The 21,474-nt window shown below is 42.3% G+C and overlaps 1 protein-coding gene across 1 annotated transcript in view; it reads left to right on the top strand.

Moving 5' to 3' along the window:
* The window catches only part of LAMA3 (laminin, alpha 3), a 383,386-nt gene that overhangs the window by 290,306 nt on the left and 71,606 nt on the right, over positions 1 to 21,474 (top strand). The window contains 7 exon segments of the mRNA XM_006895048.1: positions 2,801 to 2,910; positions 9,267 to 9,347; positions 15,775 to 15,881; positions 18,106 to 18,156; positions 18,736 to 18,887; positions 20,814 to 20,924; positions 21,030 to 21,141. Coding sequence (XP_006895110.1) covers positions 2,801 to 2,910; positions 9,267 to 9,347; positions 15,775 to 15,881; positions 18,106 to 18,156; positions 18,736 to 18,887; positions 20,814 to 20,924; positions 21,030 to 21,141 — 724 coding nt within the window.

Below are 21,474 nucleotides of genomic sequence, written 5' to 3'. Positions count from 1 at the left end.
TATTGTTTAGAGTCAACCAGAACTTGGGGAGGGCCTTTGTATTTAAAACTTGGTTGTTATTAATTTTGGAGGAACATTCTTCTAAGTGATACAGTACTCTTCTGTCAGTATACTGTACTGAGATAATCTGGGGTTGTTGTGATGCTAAACCTTATGCCACTGGGGTGTCAAATGCCATAATGGTTACCCATGGTGGACAGTGTTTGGTGGAGCTACCAGTTTAAGACAGGTTTGGAAGCAGGAGTGGCACCCACTTCCTAAACAACATGCCTCTGGAAACTCTATGAACTCTGATAAATGACAATAGTTCTAGAAAAGCCTTTTGTTCATAGGGTTGCTATGAGTAATGATTGACTCAATGGCACACAACAACAACATATCAAACCACACAAACCCCTTTCCACAATCCTTCCCCCTAACCCTGCAAGGATTGAAACACTCTTAGACCCATGGAAAGCAATGTTGGGGTGATTTCAATAGAGCTCAGTTGACCTCTCCATGATGTTTATTTCTCCTTGTTATGTTTCCAGAGGTGTTAGTCTTAGAACCAAGTAGGCATTGGTCTGAAATCTATGTACTTGGAATGCTCTTCTTTAACATTATCTTTGGGAGTTAAAAGGAAAGAACACAGGAGTGGAAATGTAGTGAGTAGTTCAGAAGGACCATCTGTTCCTGAGCAGAGTGAGCCAGGAGGGGTCTTGTACCCCCAAACCAAACCCTTTGTGAAGGTCCCTCTTGCTGGGTAGATTTGCCCCAACTTCCAGAACCTAAAGGAAGAGCTCCCACAAGTGATGATAGTCTGGGACGGGGGGGTGGCAGGGCATGAACTTCCGGTGCAGGTCAGAATGTAGCACGTGAGCACCCGGCCTGCTTCTTTGAAATGCTTACTAATCCTCTCTACTTGCAGCATAGTTAGTTGCATGTCTGGAGGAAATATGAATCCCTACTTAAGATCTTAGTAGATTGTGTACTCCTGAGTTTCCCAAAGGTTCAGGGAGGATTATTACTTTGTTTTCATCTAAACCAGTGGACCCATCCATGATTGAAGGGCTGTCTTCTCATTTGTGTTCTCTTGTGATACACATGCATTTTAGTTTTCCCAACCTGGCTTTATGTTTTATTGAAAATCCACACACCTTAACGTTTCCTACTTTGAAGGATCACCTCTTCAAATAGCAGTAAAATACGTAAGTACATTTAGAACATAATACTGACTTCAGGCCACATGACTAATATAAGGAGTTTCTGAGTGCTGCATACTGTTACCCCTCTCAGCTGCTCATGAAAAGCTTAGAAGTGTGGGTTCAGAAGTACCTCAGAATAAAAGCCTGGCTGTCTCATCTGTAAAACCCTGCAGAGAGCACAGTTCTGTTCTGACAACACGTGGGACCACCATGAGTTAAAACAACTGGTCATTGCCAGTTAACAACAGAGTTTCTCTTCATAATCAACTGTCCACAGCAAGAGGAGGCTCCCCAGCTATTTCTGCACGTTTAAATCTTTATTATTAAAGTGGGAAGAAGGTTATACTTGACTTGAAAAAATACACAAAATAAAAAAATCCATACAAACTTCCAAGTTCAAAAGAGTTGTATTATCTCAATGTTTTGCTCTAAATAATAACATTCCCTGGATATTGACCTTAACAAGAAAATAATTGCATTTATAGCAACAAAAATCTTAGATGAAATGAACACCTTGGGATATTGGCATTAAGTTTAGAAGTTTTTACAGTTACTATGCAAGTTTTTATTATTCCAACAAATTGCACGTCTAAAAACCATGTTTCCATTTCATAGGTCTTCAAAATGGCATTGTTAAGTGAACTAAAGTCGAATAAAATTAATTTTCATAGACACACTCCTACAAGGAAAGGAATCAACAATTGCTGAAGGCCTATTACACTTTACTTTTTTGCTTTTTTACTTTCTTCCCAAAAAATCTTGGGAAGTGGACATTTTTATATTTGTATACTTAAAAAAAATCAAGATTGTATTGATGTGTATACAACAATAAAATTAGTATAGAAACTCAGATAAGACAAAGAGGTAAAGGAACTTGCTCAAGATCCCACAACTGCTAAGTGCTGGAGCAGGGCTAACATCCAGCTGGTCTCACCCCACTACACCTTTCACTGAGTCTCTGATTGAAGGACACTCATAGTTTTGGGTTTTTTCCTGTACTACAAGCAATGTTTAAATGTTTGTTGTTGTTATGTGCCATCGAGTCACTTGTGACTTATTGTTGTTGATTGTCATAGAGTTGAGCATGACTCATGGTGACCCTATGAACAAAAGACCTGAACCCTGTTCTATAACTATCATCATTTCACTAAGTTCATAGAGTTTCCAGAGGCATGTTGTTTAGGAAGTGGCTGCCACTCCTGCTTAGCAACCCTATTTATAACAGTTCAGAACTTTTTTCTATCTCGAGCCAGTTTCATTGTCTCTGATAGACCTACTTCCATTGGCTCAGTCACTGAGTCAACCCATCTCATCGAGGATCTTCCTCTCTTGCGCTGTCCCTCGACCCTTCCAAGCATGATGTCCCTCTCCAAGTACTCACCCCTCCTGGCAACATGCCAGCTGGAGCTTCAGAATCCTTGCCTCCAAGGAGTAGCCTGGTTTACCCCCTCCAGGACAAGAAAAAAAAAATAATGTATGTATTTAATGAGGCTAATAATGTGCAGTCAAAGAACTCAAGCTATTATTGTGGGAATGAATATCTGAGGTTACAATGAACTAAAAAATATAGTAAAAGTAAAGGTTGTTATTAATTGTGCTCTTCATTCTATCCCAAGAACTGTCAGCACAACACGGCGGGGGACCACTGTGAACGCTGCAGCGAGGGCTACTACAGGAGTGCCGTGCATGGACACTGCAGCGTCTGTCCTTGTCCTCACACAAACAGGTACTGACCAGCCTGGAGGCTGTCCATGGAGACTGCTGATCTGAGTAGGGTGCTGTGAGCAGTGGGGAGAATCTGCTCAGGGAGTTTTGAATGGTCTAGAATTGAATGTGTCCCATGAGTCTGTGACTAGACTAATAACTGGTGAACTGTACACTTTAAATGGGTGAATTGTATACTATGTGAATTACATCTCAGTAGGGAGCTCTGGTGCATAACCCATAAGAAGTTATACTGCTAAGCAAAGACTATACCTCTTTAATGGTTCAAAGATGGGCAATCTCCTGCAAGTTTACAGCTTCAGAAACAGTAGGTCAGCTATGAGTCAGTTCCAACTTGACATCAATGAGAGAGAGAATTTTATATATATGTATATGTGTATATACATAGATATAGATGATGATATAGATAGATCTAGATCTAGATGATATAGATATAGATACACACACACACACACACACATATACATACACACAGTTGATGTTGATTGCCTTCAAGTTGAGCATGGCTCATAGAGACCCTATGAACAAAAGGCCTGAAGCCCCTCTACAACTATCGACATTTATCAGAGGCATGTTGTTCAGGAAGCGGATGCCACTTCTGCTTCCCAAAATACAATATTAATTATAATATAATACTATATTATAATAATATAATATATTATAAATATAATATTAATGAATAAATAAAAGAATGTAAAACAAAACATCATTCCAAGGTGTGTTCTTCTGGGCTTTTCTCCCTTTTTCTGTTTAGTCAATGGTTAAACAATTTTTGAGAACCTATTATAGGACTAAGCATGATGTCTCTTTCCAGCATCTTTGCCTTCAAAGAGCACTCTGGCTGCATTTTTTCCAAGACATACCATGCTTGGAAAGATAGGTCAGTGAAAGAGAGGAAGACCCCAAACGAGATGGATTGACATAATGACTGCAGCAATGGGCACTAGTGTGTCAGAGATGATGAGGATGGCACAGGATAGGAGAGGGTTCAGGTCACTATGAGTCATACTCAACTCGATGGCACCTCGATCATAACAACAACAATTATAGGACCAGGAAATTGAAGTAAAGAAGACTGTCAAAAAATGTGTGCTCCTGAGACTTCACCATGTGTGTGAGGGTGTATGTGTGTTTGGGGAGTTACATTCAACAAACATCCACATGAATAAGTCAGAAGTATGATTTCAGATAGGAATGAAGGCTGTATGGGAACTAAAATGGAGCTGTGTGATAACGAGTGAATGGCTTCATCAGAGGAGGCAGTGAATGAGGCCTTTTTGAAATTGCTAAGCAAAGAGCTGAATGATGAGCTGGGAAAAGTCATGGCAGCGTCTTATGGGTGAGGGTCCCTGGCAAAAAGAAGACAGAAGTAAAGGCCCTCCAGGGACATGTTTATGGAAAAGAAGAGGGCAAGGACAGCTGAGTACAGTGAGTTAGGACCTAGGATGTAAGAATGATGTAGGAAATGAGCTTGGGGGGCAACAAACATTCAGAGCTCATAGGTGATCTGCTGGTCTCTTGTGGGCCATGATAGCTCATTGTACTTTGTACACAGATGGGAAGTCCATGAACAGCTCCGATCCATGGAGTGACTTAATCTAAGTTGTCATTTAGGCTCCAGTATGCAATGTCTGTGTAGATCTAATAAAACCCAGTTGTCTGAGAGAGAAGCAAATCAAAACCACAATGTGATACTGTCTCACTCCAGTAACAGTGGCAAAGTTTAACAGGACAGCAAGTAATAAAAATTGGAGAGGATGGGGTGAGATAGGAACTCTTATACACTGTTGATAGAATTGTAAAATGGTACAACCACTTTGGAAGGCAGTGTGGTGTTTCCTTAGAAAGCTGAACATAGAAATTCACATGACCCAGCTATTTCACTGCTTGGAATATACCCTGAGAGAGTAAGAACTGAGGCACAAATGGAGACCTATACATCAATGTTCCTAGCAGTGTTAGTTACCGTCACAAGAGCGTGGAAGCAGCCCAGATGCCCAACAACAATAGAATAGATTGAGAAATTATGGTACATTCACACATTGGAATACTATGCAGCACGCAGGAGCAATGATTTTTTAAGATTATTACCTAACTTGGGAGGGACTGAAGAGCATTATGTTGAGTGAACTAGCTTTCAGTCCCACAGGACAAATGTTGTATAAAACCATATTGTAGAATGAATATAAGGATCCTGTTTTGAAAAACAATGTATAAGAACTTTGTAAATAAACCAGTATTAAAAACAAACCCCAAACCACCCAGTTGCTTTCAAGCAGTATATGTGATCCTGACCCCACAAGTGTCAGCATAGAACTGTGCACCTTAGAGTTGTCAATGCTTGCTCTTTCAGAAGGCCTTTCTTTCCAGATACCTTTGGGTACTTCCAAACTGCTAAGCTTTTGGTTTTCTTAACATCCAATTTCAGTCTCCATTTGGTACCTGGTAGTATCCATTCTTATCTTTATCTGTCCTCTGTGAGAACCAGCAAAACCTAAGAAGCAACCAAGTGAAGCCAGAGCGGGTTTGAAATCAGGAGGATCCCAATTGAGCGTCAGGGTCGGGGGAGGAGGCTTAGAAGCACAGGTGGCACTAAGGCTGATTCCTATCAGTGTAGATCAGGGAAGTAGGCTGAGGCTTAAAATAACCAGAAGCCACGTGCCCCAGTGCGGCTTTTCTGGAGATAACATTGAAAATATTCCCCCTGCTTGTGAACTTGACACACTTTACGCTTGCCCAGTCCTGAGAATCTACTTGTGAAGGAGTCTATCATTGATGCTTGCCCTGACTTGTTGGAACAGAAGCTAGAGGCAAGAGGGAGCATCAGAATTTCCACTGCTGTGCTGAAGAATAACTTCTCTTTGAGTGCAAAGCATGTTGTTATCATCATGGTCATCCTGCCCAGCTTCCAAACCTTTGAAGTAACATGTATGCCCTCTGATTTGTCGAGAAAGCCTTGCTTATTTGGCCTGTTTCTTTCTCTTCCCAGCGATGTTAATACTAGTGAGGGATTTCTGCCAGTCTCTTTCAAGGTACACTTCTGTATCTTTCTCATAGACCAAGAGCCACCATTGCCATCAAGTCTTTTCTGACTCATAGAGTTGCTGTAGGGCAGAGCAGAACGGTCTATAGAGTTAGCTGTCAAGGTTTACAGAAGTAGATCGTCTCCTCTTTCTTTTGGAGAGCAGCTGGGGCGGGGGGCTATCAAACCAAAACCATTTTGGTTGGCAACAATAATTTATCCATAGTGCCACCAGAGCCCCTTATAGGCCAAGAATAATTTGTCAGATAAGAATTCTTTTACCAGATAAAAAGACTGGACATTCTTGACAACTGCTGTCAAGTCAATGCTGTTAATCACAACCCCTGAACGAAACTCTGCCTGGCAGTGTCTTCTCTTGATGTTGCAGTCACTGTGCCAGTATATTTCACTAAATGTATTTCCTTTTTTCGTGATTCAGTTTGATGTTGCAGTCACTGTGTCAGTTCGTCTCCTTGAACTTGTTTCTCTTTTTTGATGATACTCTCATTTAGCAGCATGTCTTAAATGGTTCTTCCTGAAAACATGTTCAAAGTTCCTGAGAACAAGACTCACTATCTTTCTCAGGAGGAATCTTGCCACACTCCTGAGATAGATTTGTTCATTCATCTGGTTCTCTCATTGCTGTTGAGTCAGAACCAACTTATAGCTGACCCTTGGGGGTGCAGAAGCTGTAAATCGCAAAGGAGGAGATTGCCCATCTGTATCCCACAGACTATTGGTGGATTTGAACTGCCGGAGAGAAAGCACCTTTGGGTGAGCAACTCCCTATGGGCTACACACCACCAGAACTTCTATTCAGCTGGCAATCCATGGTGTATTTCAGATTCTTCACCAATACCATCTTTCAAAGACACCACTTCTTTGGTCATCTTCATTTATTGCCCAGCTTCCATAGGCATTGAAAATATCATGGCTTGTATCAGGAACACTTTAGTCCTCAGAATGACATCTTTGGCTTTCAAAACATTAAAGAGGTCTTTTGCAACTGGTTTATCTGATGTAATGTCTGTTGATTTCTTGACTGCTGCTTCCATGAACATAGATTGGGGATCCAAGCAACAGGAAATCCCTGACGACTTCAGTCTTTTATCTGTTTATCATGATGTTGCTTATTGGTCTAGTTGTGAGGCTTTTTGTTTCCTTTATGTTGAGGTATAATCCATACAAAAGTCCTTGACTTTAACAATTAAGTGTTTCAAATTCTTTTTGCTTTCAAGCAAGCAAGGCTAAGTCGTCTGCATATCACAGGCTGTTCATGCATTCTCCTCCAAACTTGAGGCTGTGGTCTTCTTTATATAGGCCAACATCTTGGATTATTTGCTCAGCATACAGATTGAGTAAACTCAGTAAAAGGACCCAGCCCTCATACATACCTTTTCTGATTTGAGACCACACGATAGCAGCTTATTCTGTTTGAATGACTGCCTCTCAGTCTGTGTACAGATTCTGTATGGGCACGATTAAGTGTTCTGGAATTTCTTTCACAATGTTATTCATAACTTGTTATGATCCACACAGTCAAATGCCTTTGTATAATCAGTTATAGAATGGAATTATTTCCCCTCACATCTACCTGAGTGTAATGTTCAATGAGTGAGGTGGGACAGTGGTAGAATTCTTGCCTTCTACACATGAGACCCAGGCCCTGCATTCCATTCTTGCCTCAGTCATTGGAGGCTTTCATGTAGTTAAGATGCTAAGCATGTTTCAGTGGTGCTTCCAGGCTACAACAGAGTAGGCAGAAAGCCCTGGATGTTCTACTTTAGAAAACCAAACATTGAAAAGCCAGAGTCATAGAGGTCTGAGCCACAGCTGGTCACACAGATGGTGAGAACAGGCAGTGTTCAGGGCCGAGTGTAGAGTCACCGTGCATCAGAAACCAACTCGAGTGCAGCTAACAACAGCAAACGTTTGATGAACAGATGGACATTTCAGAGTTGACAGGCCTTTTTTATGACCTATTAAGAAGCTGCTTCTCCAGCGTATGTCAGTAGAGAGCTAAATCGATGAAGCTTAGCTGCTGCTTGTACCAAAGCTGATCCTCCAGTGAGTTTCCAGGACTGTAGCTCACTCGGGAGGAATTTGCCCATCTTCCTCCTGAGAAGCCACCTGTGGATTTGAACCAGAGAGGTATGACCTTTGGATTTGTTGTGTTGTTGTTGTTGTGTACCATCGAGTTGGAACCAATCCATAGCTGACTCTTTGGTGGGTTTTCAGAGGCAATTAATTGAATGGGAGGAGATTGCCCATCCTTCTTCTATGGAGCACCTTGTGGCTTCGAACCTTGTGTCTTTGGGATTGCAGTGCAGCTTCTTGCCACTAGGCCATCAGAGCTCCCTGATCTTTGGATTAGTATAAAAAATCCAACCCACCCTGGAGTGTTTCTTTTACTTTTGAACGAGAGGAGTGAACTGGGGGCGGGGGTGGGGAGGGCTGGGCAGGGAGAGAAGTGCAGCAATGAATGAATGGAAATCCAAAATCTCTGTAAATGCTAATTAAAATTATTAAAAAAAAAATCCAACCCATTGCCATTATGTCAATTCTGACTCAGTCACCCTGCAGGACAGAGTCAACCTGCCATGGTCTGGATCTTTGTGGTACAGACTGCCGCATCTTCCTCCTGTGGGTTCAAAATACCGACCTTTTGGATGGCAGTGAATGCTTTAGTCATATTGCCACTGAATTCCTCCAGTTAAAAAGGGGGATGAGAATTTCACTGCTTGGTTTGACAAAGTGTGGCCATAAGGAATGGGAGTGCCCATAAACTCCCTCGGTTAACTAGAATATCTGTTGCACCTCAGTCCTTTCTGGGGCTCAGGGGGCCCACCACCCACCCCACCCTCACCCCCCACCCCGATACCTTTTTCTCCCAGAAGGCAATGGGCTCAATACAAAAGAATCAGAATAAACAAGAAGAAAATTTGAAAAAAGGATCGGAACTCTCTGTTCTTCTTATGCCTAGACTTGTTTTATTTCTTCCTTGTTATTCCTGGAAAAATGCTGTTGTAATCATCTCTCCCAAAGTGAGTTCTTTTGCTCTGTCTTGAGGGGAGGAATGTATTCCTCCAAGCCAGAAAGAACAGAAAATAAATGCCTTTGCCCTTGACTCACCACGCTTTGCCCAGTGTCAGCTGAAACAATACATCATTATCTCTACAAATCTTGACGGGTAAATTTTTCTTCTCACAAAACATTGCCTGAAGAACCCCCGGGTTTGATTTTCGCTTAATGCAAGTCATTCTTTAGAGCAAAAATAAGGCATAAAACCTATTGATTTTTCTTTTCACTGGTGTCTTTTTCTGTCTTCTTTCAAGTTTTGCCACCGGCTGTGTCGTGAATGGAGGGAACGTGAGGTGCTCCTGCAAACCTGGATACACAGGAACACAGTGTGAAAGGTGGGTGCTGCTCCCTCCCCAGGAGGTGGTGGGGTGCTCCCTGGGCAGGCTGCTGCAGGCTCTGGTGGTGGGTGGGGCTCCCCTGGGTTGAAGCTCAGAGGTAGAGGTGAGGCTGTTTGCTTTACTGAAGGCTAGAAAAAGCTCTTCAGAAAAATCCAAGACTCTTCATTTTCTTCCTAGCTGGTTATTTTCCTCCAGCTTCAGAAATCTGAGAATTTGACAAGCATGGCATAGACCCACAGCTCCACCCAGCCCCAGAGACCTCCTATATATCCCTTCCTGCCCAACAATAGGGGGGTCCTAATCTCCCATGCAAGGGAGCTCTGGCGAGCTAGTGGAAAAGCCGCCAACTCAAAGGTAAGGGCTTTGAATCTTTGGGAGAAACCTGGATGTTCTGCTCTGGTGCAATTTATAGCCTCCAAGAAACCATGACTTCAGCTATGAATTGGTTCTGACTCAACAATAAAGCAACAACAATCTCTCATGCAAGGGGCAGTTGGGGTACGGTGGGAGAGTCCTCCCCTTCCTTACTGGAGACCTGAGTTTGATTCCTTGATCAGTAGAGGCTTGCTTGTTTCTGTGACACCAGGCAGGTTCCAATGGAGCTTCCAGAGTAAGACGGACTGATAAGAATGGCTGCCAGATGACAATTCCTCAGCTATATAGGCGCACCCCTACAAATCTCTGTAGACTCCTCACCCCAGCATTCCCCTTCCATCTTCACACCGACAGACACATCCCTCCACTCTTCTACATACTCTTCTACCCAACACATGCCTCTCTACTACCACCCATATGCCTGCTTCCTCACCCCTCATTGTACAGATCTCTACATTCTAAACTTCACATCATGCATGCTGGTGGTGGTTGTGGAGTACCATCGAACTGGAACTGACCCATAGCTGATTCTCCAGTGGGTTTTCAGAGGCCATTAATTGTATGGGAAGAGATTGCCCATCCTTCTCCCACAGAGCAGCTGGTGGATTTGAACAGTGTGGCTTTTGGATTGCAGCACAGCTAGCTTTTTGCCACCAGGCCACCAGAGCTAGTACATATAATCAAACTTACATAGATACACTTAAGTGCGAGCGCGCGCGCGCACACACACACACACACACACACACACACACACACACACTGCTATATATCCCTACACGCAGTGTCATGAATATTTTCCACCCAAGCCTCTGTCATATTCATCCCTTTTTAAATATGTTATTATGTTTTTGGTAAACATTGACACGGTAAAGAAGACTTAAAGAGCAGCATTTCCCCAAAGATAAGGCTTTGGAGGCAGGAAGGGAGAGAAGGATTAACAGATATAAGAATTACAGGGAGGAAGGGCATAAAGGGCAATTCCATTGTGGGTATTGAAAGTAGTGTTCTAAAAGAAAAAAATGTAATGAAACAAATGTGATGAGCGGAATCTGCTTTGTAAACTTTTATTCACATAATTTTAAAAGAAAAACGTTTACACAGTAAGTTGGGTTCTCGGTTGAGTTCTTGGTACAGTTTGTCCTGTACCATCAGCTGTATTTTTAATTTTCCACAGTGAGTCAGCATTCTCTTCCGCTGCATTCTGTCTGGTCTGTTTCTGGTCCTCTAGTTTCCTTGTTCCTGTATCTCCTCATCTCTGCTTTAATCTAACTGTTGGCTTTTTGGTATCACAGTTCTTGTTGTTTAATAGAGCACTATCCTGATGCTCCTTGTTTTAAGTGCTGCTCTGTTATTTCACTGAAAGGTGGTCTTAGAGGATAGTTGGATAGTTACAGTTCAAGGTTTAAAAAGTATCTCAGGTGATAGATTCCAGGAATTCTTCGGGTTCTTGATTGATCCAGCAAGACTGGCCCTCCCCCTCCCCCCAACAAATTTATTTTCCTGCTGTTTGTTGCTGTTACTGGGTGTCACTGAGGCAGCTATGACTCATAGTGACCCTGTGAGCACTATATCTGAACCTTGCCCTGCCCTGTGACATACTCACGACTCTGTCATTCTGAAGCCCATTACAGAAGTCACCGAGTCACTCCATCTCCTTGAGGATCTTCCTATCTTCCGATGACCCTCTACCTTTCTCCGCCTGATGCCTTTTCCCACCCACTGGCCCCTCTTGACAACATGCCCAAAGTATGTGAGATGAAGCTTCCCCATTCTTGTCTCCAAGGAGCCCTCCAGTTTCACCTCCACCAAGACAGATTTGTTTGTTCTCTTGACAGTCTGTGGGGTATTCGACACTCTTTGCTAACCCTATGCTGCAAAGGCATTGGTTCTTGTTTAGATTTCCTTATTCATTGTCCAACTCTCAGATGCATATGAAGCAATTGAAAGGACAGTTGCTTGCATCAGTTGCCTGTCCTCAAACTGACAGCCTTGGGTCTTCAACATTTTAAAGGGATTCTTGACAGCAGATTTTCCCACTAACGCACATTTTGACTTCTTAACTGACTGGTGCTATCTTAGAGTTTTTGGGTTTTTTAAAATTTATTTTAATGAACATTTACAGAGATTTTGGATTTACATTCATTCATTGTTGCATTTTTCTCCCAGCCACCCCTCCCCCCCCCCCAGTTTGCTCTTCTCTTTGAAAAATTCCTTCATTGGTATAGTTTGTTATTGTTGTTGTATGCCTTCAAGCCATTTCATAGATGACCGACCCTCTGGTGGGTTTTCAAAGGCAGTCAATCACACGGAAGGTGATTGCTCATCTTTTTCCTGCTGAGCAGCTGGGTGGATTCGAACTACGTGCCTTTGAGTTGGTAGTGCAACTCTTTATCACTAGGTCACTACAGCTCCCTATCTTACAGTCTTGGTGTGTACCATAGAGTTGGAGCAGACCCCTAGCTCACCCTCTAGCAGGTTTTCAGAGGCAGTTAACTGCACAGGAGGAGATTGCCCATCTTTTTTCCCCTACAGAGCAGATGGTGCAATTGAACTGTGTGCCTTTGAGATTGTAGCACAGCTTCTCTCCACTAGGCCACCAGAGCCCCCTACTGCCCTTTTACAGACTGAGGATCTAGAAATCCAAATTCAAGGTGCCAGCTCTAAGGAGAGGCTCTCTCTTTGTTGACTGGGGAGAAGAGTCCTTCTTTCCTTTAGGTCCCTAAGTCCACCTTTTCTTTGTGAACCTCCATGAACTCTGGCCTTCTCCACTGTGAAGCAGCTTCCTAGAGCAGGAAGCCTAGAGCAGGAGCCTCAGAAGTCTGGACATTTTAAAAGTCTGAGTTCTGTTTGGAATCTTCCTTCAGTTCCATCAGAGTCCATGTCTCATGGCCTGGCTCAGACGCTCAGTGGTAGCCAGGCACCTTGTTCTTGTTTCAGGGTCCTTGAGGCTGTACTTCACGCAGGCTTGTGGGCTTTTCTCTAAGACATTGGTTTCCTTTTGCTCTTTTGGTCCTGATGTTGTTGTCATACTGAACTGACACATAGCTGACCCTCCAGTAGGTTTTCACAGGAGCTTGTCCACCTATCTTCTGTAGAGCAGCTGGTTTTGAACTGCATGTCTTTGGATTGCCAATGCAGCTCCTTACCACTAGGCTACCAGAGCTCCCTATTTGCTCCAGATGAATAGACAATAATTGTATCTTAGATGGCTGCTCAAAACCTTTTAAGATCCTAGATGTGACTCACCTCCCTACAATGCAGAATATGAATGTTGTGAACTATATTTTGCCAGTTCACTGGGTTGTCCCAAGAGACAAACATTTTAAGCATTCAAATCCAGGAAACCTGTCTTTTAAAGTACTAAATCAGAGAGGTATCTGTAATTGTTTCTCTTATGAATAGGTACGTGTATATAGATACGTCTATGTGTACATGTATGTATGCAGCTACATAGTTACTTCTGTCTGTGCACACATGTACATTGTGGTGTGCCGCCGAGTCGGAACCAACTCATAGCTGACCCTCCAGCATAATTTCAGAGGAGGAGATTGATCATCCTTCTTCCGCACACATGTATGCAGCTGTATAGTTATTTCTCTCTGTGCACATGTACGTATACAGCTGTACAGTTCCTTCTCTCTATGACCATGTGTGTATACAACTGTACAGTTACTTCTCTCTGTGACCATGTGTGTATACAGCTGTACAGTTACTTCTGTCTGTGCACATGTATGTATACAGCCATAACAGTAACACACTGGGATAGCATTACAGGGCTAAGTTGGACCACAGTAGAACATCTACAAGCTCTGATGGGTGAGGAAGTGAAGGAGCAGCTGAGCTGAGACAAGGAAAATGGGTGGGGCTAGGTGGGGTTGTGAAGGTATTGCAGGCACTGATATAAAATGTGATGCATGCTTTATTGTGTTGGTGTTGTTGTGTTTGTTAGTTGCTGTTGAGTCAGCCTCTCATTTCCTTCTCCTTTTTGTGCCTCACAATGAAGTAGAGAATAGTAACAAGCATGAGGAGACACCCAGTTGGCAGTCCGCTAACTAAACACTTAGCCCAGCTTATGCTTATTACATTTAATTTCTTAAGGAAGCAAGCTATTTGCGGTGTGTGTGTGTGTGTGTGTGTGTGTGTGTGTGTGTGTGTTTTACTTGGGAAAGGGAGAACCTTTCATAGGTAAATGACATCTTGATATAAAATTTTTTCCTTGGTTACTCATTTACTGATTCTGACCTTACTCCTGGCACCTGCCTGCCAGCAACTATGCCAGTGATACACACGAGGGCGATACAGGCTGAGGACTAGGTGAAGAGCATCTTGCTACGTAGAAGAGGGATCATAGTCTGAAAGGGAGGCTGCTAGGAAGGGCCCAGTGCCCACCAAGCTCTCACTGTCTTTCTCCCTCCTCCACTCACAGCCCTAACTGACAGACGTGCTCTCTGCTCTTGATTTCTTGAACCAATGCCATCAGTGAAACCAGGACCTTTTCTCGTCATCCATTGTATTTAGTCACTACTGTAAACTGAGAACCAAGGAAGCAATTGTTTCATGATCAAGAATGAGTGTGTTGTGAAACAGGGAAGCGGTGGAATCTAGCTCCCTGAATAGTTGTGCATCTTAAACAGAAGGTGCTTTATAATTATGCATCTGTTACATGGAATGTGTAGATATAGGTGAGACAGCTAGAGAAATGTTTCAAAACATAGATCTTCTGTGTAGCATGGTTTGTTAGGCAGAATATGTAACCAGTCACATGAAGAAAAGTAAAACCCTGTAATTAGTGCCTTACCAACCTGTGTAAGAGATGTAAGTAAGCTGCCTCAGTGTAGTCCCCTCTTCTACTATGGCCTCGTGGTAAGAAACTGTGCTGCCATCACATAGGCATGCAGTTCAAATCCACCAATTGCTCCATAGGAGAAAGATGAGCAGTCTCCTCCTGTGAGATCCATGGCCTCTGAAAACCCACTGGAGGTACAGCTGTGTGTCAGATCTGACTCAATGGTACTCAACAACAACATTAGTGGATCCTTAGGTTTCTCTGTTTCTTACTGCTTTCTGAAATGCATTAATTCAAAATGATACCCACTTATGTGCATATAGTAACATGCACATAGTATTTTATCATGTTTTATAATGACCACTATCATCTTCTGTTGCCACCAAGTCATGGCAACTTCATGTGTATCCGAGTAGAACTGGGACCCGAAGAGTTTTCCGTGGTTGGTTTTCCGGAAGTCAATCACCAGGCCTTTCTTCCAAGATGCTTCTGAGAAGGCTTCACCCTCCACGTGTTAGTTAGCAGCTGAATAGACTCATCAGTCTTTAGATGGCAAATGGCAGCTACCGTTTATTGAGAGCCTGTTATATGCCAGCATTGTGCCAGATGTTTTTCTATATTACCATTTCAATTGAATTAATGCGCTAGGAAATATTTCCACTTTATGCAAAGTTAGAAATTAGGTGAATGTCACTTTCTTATTTCTTCTTGTGAAGAAATTTGTCTTAAGTAATATTTTAATCATGTGCTAACTTTAGTAGCATAAATCTCACATATAAATCCACCATCCCTGACTGCCTTATTGGTTATTGGTCAGACTCCTTGTGCTGTGTGCATTCTTTTCAGTCCAGGGAGAACTTGAAGACTCCACAGCCCTCTGGCCAAAGAAGAAAGAGAAATAATTTCTGCCTGCCTTCCATTCTCACCTCTCCCATTCAAGGAACCAATGTCTTGCATGGAAACATCCTTGTAATTCTGCCTGCATGCTGGTGCCCTAGTGGCAAGAACCTGCACTACAATTCCAAAGGCACCTGGTTCAAGGCCACCAGCCGCTCCACAGGAGAAGGATGGACAAGCTCCTCCTGTGTGATTAACTGTCTCTGAAAACCTACTGGAGGATCAGCTATGGGTCGGTTCCGACTCAAAGGTCCACAACAACATATAAAGTTATAGTACGCCAAACAGGGACTTAGGTGACATAAAACTGGATTGACTACCTGAGGAGTTCTTTGAGTGCTTCCTCTTTGTCTTTATCACGTGTAGGTGCGCACCAGGATATTTCGGGAATCCCCAGAAGTTTGGAGGTAGCTGCCAGCCATGCAGTTGTAACAGCAATGGCCAGTTGGGCAGTTGTGACCCCTTGACTGGAGGTAAGATCTACTCACATCTATTAACCTGCATGTATCAAATGAATACAAAATAGCAGGCTAGGAACCCAAGCAGAAGTTTTGGGGAAACATAAGCAATTTCTGCTAAACTAATTGTCCCTTTGTTTTGACAGTCCGGGGATTGCCCAGGGAGTATTTGCAACCTTGGTGAATAGCTTGCTTTAGTTTTCTTTTCAAAGTAAATTAGCTTTGAAACTCAACTCATTATCACCAAGATAACTTCAGACCTTACCTTTAGCTTCAGCTCTGAGATCCTGCTGCCACTGTAAGGTATCTATCAAATATGTTAGGTAAACTCCCTCATATATTATTTGTAGGCTAGATAAATAACTAAAACCTGATGTGTGAGTTCGATCTAGTCAAATGATCATTACCCAAATGATTGTAAATTAATTAACATCATCCTGAGAGAAATATCTACTGTCAGGTCTTCATCTTTAGCTCCATTTTGCTCAATGATTTTTGTTGTTCTTGTTCTTGTTAGCTATCTTTGAGCTGAATACAACTCACAGTGACCCTATGAACAATAGACCTGAATCCTGTGCTGTCGTGTGCCATCCTCATCACCTCTGACACACTTGAGTCCATTACTGAAGTCACTGTGTCGATCTATCACCTCGGGGGGCTTCCTATCTTTCGCTGACCCTCTACCTTCTCAAGCATGATTTCTCTTTTCAAAGAACAGCCTTTCCTAGCAACATGCCCAGAGTATGAGAGAGGAAGCTTTGCAACCTTTGCCTCCAAAGAGCACTCAGGCCGCACCTTCTCTAAGACATATCTGTCTGTTCTTTTGGCCATCCATGGGATGTTCAGTGCTCTTCTCCAGCACCACAACTCAAAGACGTCAAGACACACCTAGCCATTACCAGATGATGTAAAGTTGAGATGGATAGAAAATTCCTGTATGACACAGTTACAATTCAAATAGCCTATGCGGTTTAAAATTCCGAGCCAATCTAGCTAACACATTGTGTTAAAGATGAAAGTTTGTGAGGTGATTAGAGATGACCTGTGTGTGTAACACAATGAAAGCAGTGCTTGGTGCCGCCTCAACCCCGTGGCATGCCTAGGAAAATTCCAAGGAGTAGTAAAGCTTAAATCATTGTTCTTATGGAGTGACATTATTTTACAGAGGGAAATGAAAGATATTTCCATTAAAAACTGAATGACATTAAAAATATAGATGTGAGGAAGAATAAGGAATATTCCGGGATGGCCAGCAAGATTTCCAGACTGCAGCTGAAAATGTAAAAATTTCATTTCAAGGGGCAGCACTTAGCCACTTGCTTTCACTGAACACTGTGTTTGCATCTCATTAGAGTCCAACAGGGCAGCAATGATTTTTGCTTTGATATGTTAGTATCTCCTGGGCTTAGCACAAGACCATGCAACGCAGTGGATTCTCAAAAGTGCTCCGAGAATGTTTAATGTTATCGGGTAATACTAGGAGTGACTTGAATAGTTGTTTAGAAATATATAAAAAACATGGATGACTTAACACTGATTATCAAACCTGTTGCCCCTGAGTCAGTTCTGGCTATCGTAGCCCTACCGAGTGGAACTCTTCCCATTTAATGTCTGAAACTGTAATCCTTATGGAAGCTGATTATCAGCTTGTGGGTTTGAATTGCCAGCCGTCTTGGTTAGCAGCTGAGTGCTTAAGTACTGTGCCACCAGTGCTTCTACCCTGTTGTTACTGTTACATGTTGGTGAATTGGAATCAACACACAGCAGACCCTTCAGTGGGTTTTCAGAAGCAGTAAATCAGGAGCAGATTGCGCATCTTTCTCCCACAGAGCAACTGGGAGATTCAAACTGCACACCTTTGAGTTGGCAGTGCAATTCCTTACCACTAAGCCATCAGAGCCCCCTTACACACTGACAGGTGTTTTTATTTGCTAAGAATGCTATCTGGACACCACTATCAAGTATTAGAGAGAACATTTAAATGATCAGAACAATTCCTGAGATAAATGACCTTTAATAATGATGGCCTTTTCAGAGAGAAGCAGCTGAGTACATAATAGGCAGAATTATCATCAGGGGGCCCCAAAAGAAATTCCAGCAGCAAACCTGAGTTATTTCCCTAAGCAATGGCCTGGAATGGGAGAGAGAAGAGCCACCTAGCCTCTCGGAAAATGAGGCGACAAAACTAGTTGAAGGATAAATGTACTAAGAGTCTTCTTTGGATATTTTCTTATTTCAGACTGCTTACACCAGGAACCTCGAGATAGTGGCCCTGGAGAAGAATGTGATGGTGAGAAAAGAAAACACCCTCCTTCCCCCACCCCCAAACCCACAGACTGTGAGTCCCCAGCCTAGGCAAGCAGTGGGGGGAGGAGGGGGGGAGGAAGTGACTGGGTCAGGTGTGGGCCCGACAGTCTTAGAGTCAAATCTCACCTCTTAGCTTCTAGGTCCATGGCTTTGGGCAACTCCCTTAACTTCTTTGAGCCTCAATTTTTATCTTTTGCACAAAGAATCTAATAACTTATCTGCTTTATTTATTTATTGTTTAAAAATGTATTTATTTATTTATTATGAAAAATACTTGTATCTTTTGCATCTCAGTGCCTGGTAAATTGCAAGCACCAAAGAAAAGCTATTTATTATTATTTTCCCCATGTTCAAAAGAAGCCATGGTTACACAGACGCACCATTTCTTACTACAATGCTCCCTGAACAGGTTCAGCCCTTGCTAGGGATTTGGTAGCGCTGTGATTTTTGCCTCTGATCATCTTCGCACAGCATCATCTAGGCTGTACCACCCTTATGCTCTCTTTGCATTCTTGTGACTCCAGCCCCACAGCACATTTATCTCTGCTTGTGGCCCCTGCAGACTGTGACAGCTGTGTGATGACACTCCTCAAAGACCTGGCCACAATGGGAGACGAGCTCCGCCTGGTCAGCTCCCAGCTGCAGGGCATAAGTGCCAGTGCAGGGGCGCTGGAGCAGATGCAGCGCTTGGAGACCCAGACCAAGGACCTGAGGGTAAGTCCCTGTGGGCCCAGCGTGGTGCTGCTTCCCAAGCGGATGCATCAAGTGAAGACACTTCAGATGCTGCAAGAATGACTGGTTCTCAGTAGGAACTGAGAGGTTGGACTTTTGATATGCTTTTGACCCACATGCATGTTAGCTTTTTCTGGTAAAAAGTACTTACTGGCTAACTTAACATTTCTAAGTAAACATTCTTTAAGTATAGTTTCTGATTGTTTTCCTCATAGAGCTTTAAGCTCAGTGTCTTCCATACAGAAGGGTCTCAAAGACAAGTTTAGGTGGAAGTGATATTCATTTTCCTTAAATATTTGATATACTTTTTCAGTAAAACCATGTAGGCCTAGAATTTTCTTTGCTTAAACGTTTTGTCTTCATTTTGGTTTGTTTTTTAAACGAATTCCATTTTCTTTTCTTTCTTTTATTTTTTTTAAATAGACTAATAAGATTACCTTTGTGGGTTTCTCCCCTCCTCATAGAAGATATTTTATAGTTTGTGGCTTTCAAATTCTACTTCCATTTTATTTAAATTACCAAATGTATTCATATCAAATTGTTCATAGTGCCCCCTTATTACAATTTTAATATATGTGGTATCTGTAGACATGCCTTCTTGTTAAATTCCTGATATTGATAATTTTATAATATTGATTACTTGAAAAATTTCTCTCTTTTTCTCTTGATAATTCTAGCTACACTGATAACCATTTTAATGATCTAAAAAATTTTGGTCTCATTGAGTTTTCTCCACTCCTTTTCTGATTCAGTTTGCCTGAATTCAATTCTTGCCTTTATTTTTTCTCCGCCTGCTTACTTTGGTCTTAATGTTTTCTTTGTTTCCTAGTTTTTTAATATGTTGTTGTTGTTAAGTGTCATCAAGTCAAGTACGACTCACAGTGAGTCTGTGAACAGATCTGAACCCTGTCCATCCTGCACCGTCCTTATCATCTGACTTTCTTGGACCCTTTCCACTGACACTGTGTCAATCCATCTCATTGAGGGCTTCCTCTCCTTCGCTGGTGACAGCATATTTTAGTGGTTAAAAACATTTACTATTTTCTAGTATAGGCATTTAATGCTGTATGTTTGCCCCTCGGAACTAAGTTTCATGGATTTTCAAAATCTTGTTTCCATTTTTGTCAAATACAGTGCATTTTCTAATTTTTCTTGGAGTATTTCCTGGACCCATGAGTTTTTCAAGATTGTGTTGTTCAATTTTCAAAATGACGATTTCTCAAATATGTTCCTTCAATTGCTTTCTTTCTTTTTTTTTTTTACCTTCAATTGCTTTCTAATTGAATTCTATTGTGGTCTAAAACAAACCTACTAGGATTTCAGTTCTTGGAAAATGGCTTGAGGTTTGCTTTGCTTCCCAGTCTGTGGTCCACCCTGAGGAATCTCCCGTGTGCCTTAGGAAAGACGGCAGCTAGGCAGGTACCCTGAGAAGCAGCAGGGACTAAAGCACCATCAGGGTCTCCAGAATCAGACTTTCCAAGGGAAACAGAACCACCTCCACCATGGACGGAAGTGAAAAGCCACCTCAGAAATGGGCTGCAGCTCACTGGGGTAGTGACTGTAGGAAAACTCAGAAAAGCTAGAGGAAGTATTCACAGCCTGTAGCTGAGATATTCTCACTCTCACCATAATGTTTAAATCCCGAGCTACCAGTATAAGACCTGGTCGCCAACTGAGACACTCATGAAGGATCTCTGCACAGGCCTCTGGCTAAGCCTACTTTTCTAATAGACAAGTCACCGTTAGAACCATGGTGTGTGTATGTGCATATTAAGAGGGATTTTTCCCCTCTGTAGAACCATGTTGCTAAATGGATTTTCCCTCCTACTTTTATCAAGTATTTCAGAGCATTGTTAAAGCTTTTCATTCCTGCTCTAAAGTGAGATTAACTTTGTGTTGTATTTTCAGGATCAGTTGCTAATCTACCGTTCTGCCATTTCCAATCACGGATCAAAGATGGATGGCCTGGAGAAAGAACTGAGCCATCTGAATCGTGAATTTGACACTCTGCACGAGAAGGTAACATGCAAGGCCAATTACAGTTCTTTTCGATTTCAAAACATTTAGCATTTTCCCTTTGCAAACTTAATTAACTTGTTGATAATCAATTTATCTATTATACAGGCTCAAATTAATTCCAGAAAAGCACAGACGTTGTACAACAATGTTGATCAGACAATCCAAGGTGCAAAAGAACTAGACTCAAAGGTTAAAAACATCATCAGGAACGTGCACAGTAAGAAGAACGTCTTAATCTAGGAAATACTTCTTATTGCGTGGCCTTTGCTGTACACAATTCTTAAGAGTTCAATATTACAAGAAAAGTCCTGTGTTAGGACTGAGAAACTAATGTAAACTCTGCATAGAAGTCTTCATATTTATATATGTTGTTGTGTACTGTCAAGGCTGGTGCTCTAGTGGGTTTTCAGAGGCAGTTAATTGCATGGGAGGAGATTGCTCATCCTTTCTCTGCAGAACAGCTGGTGGATTTGAACTGTGCGCCTCCAGGATTGCACATAGCTTCTTGCCACTAGGCCACCAGTGCTATCTATCTATTTATAAAATATAT

This window comes from Elephantulus edwardii, unplaced genomic scaffold (genome assembly GCF_000299155.1).
Source record: "Elephantulus edwardii isolate Elephantulus edwardi_28Jun2011 unplaced genomic scaffold, EleEdw1.0 scaffold00155, whole genome shotgun sequence".
Taxonomy (NCBI): Eukaryota; Metazoa; Chordata; class Mammalia; order Macroscelidea; family Macroscelididae; genus Elephantulus; species Elephantulus edwardii.
The sequence above is the reverse complement of the archived record's forward strand: the minus strand, read 5'-3'. Positions and strand labels throughout refer to the sequence as shown.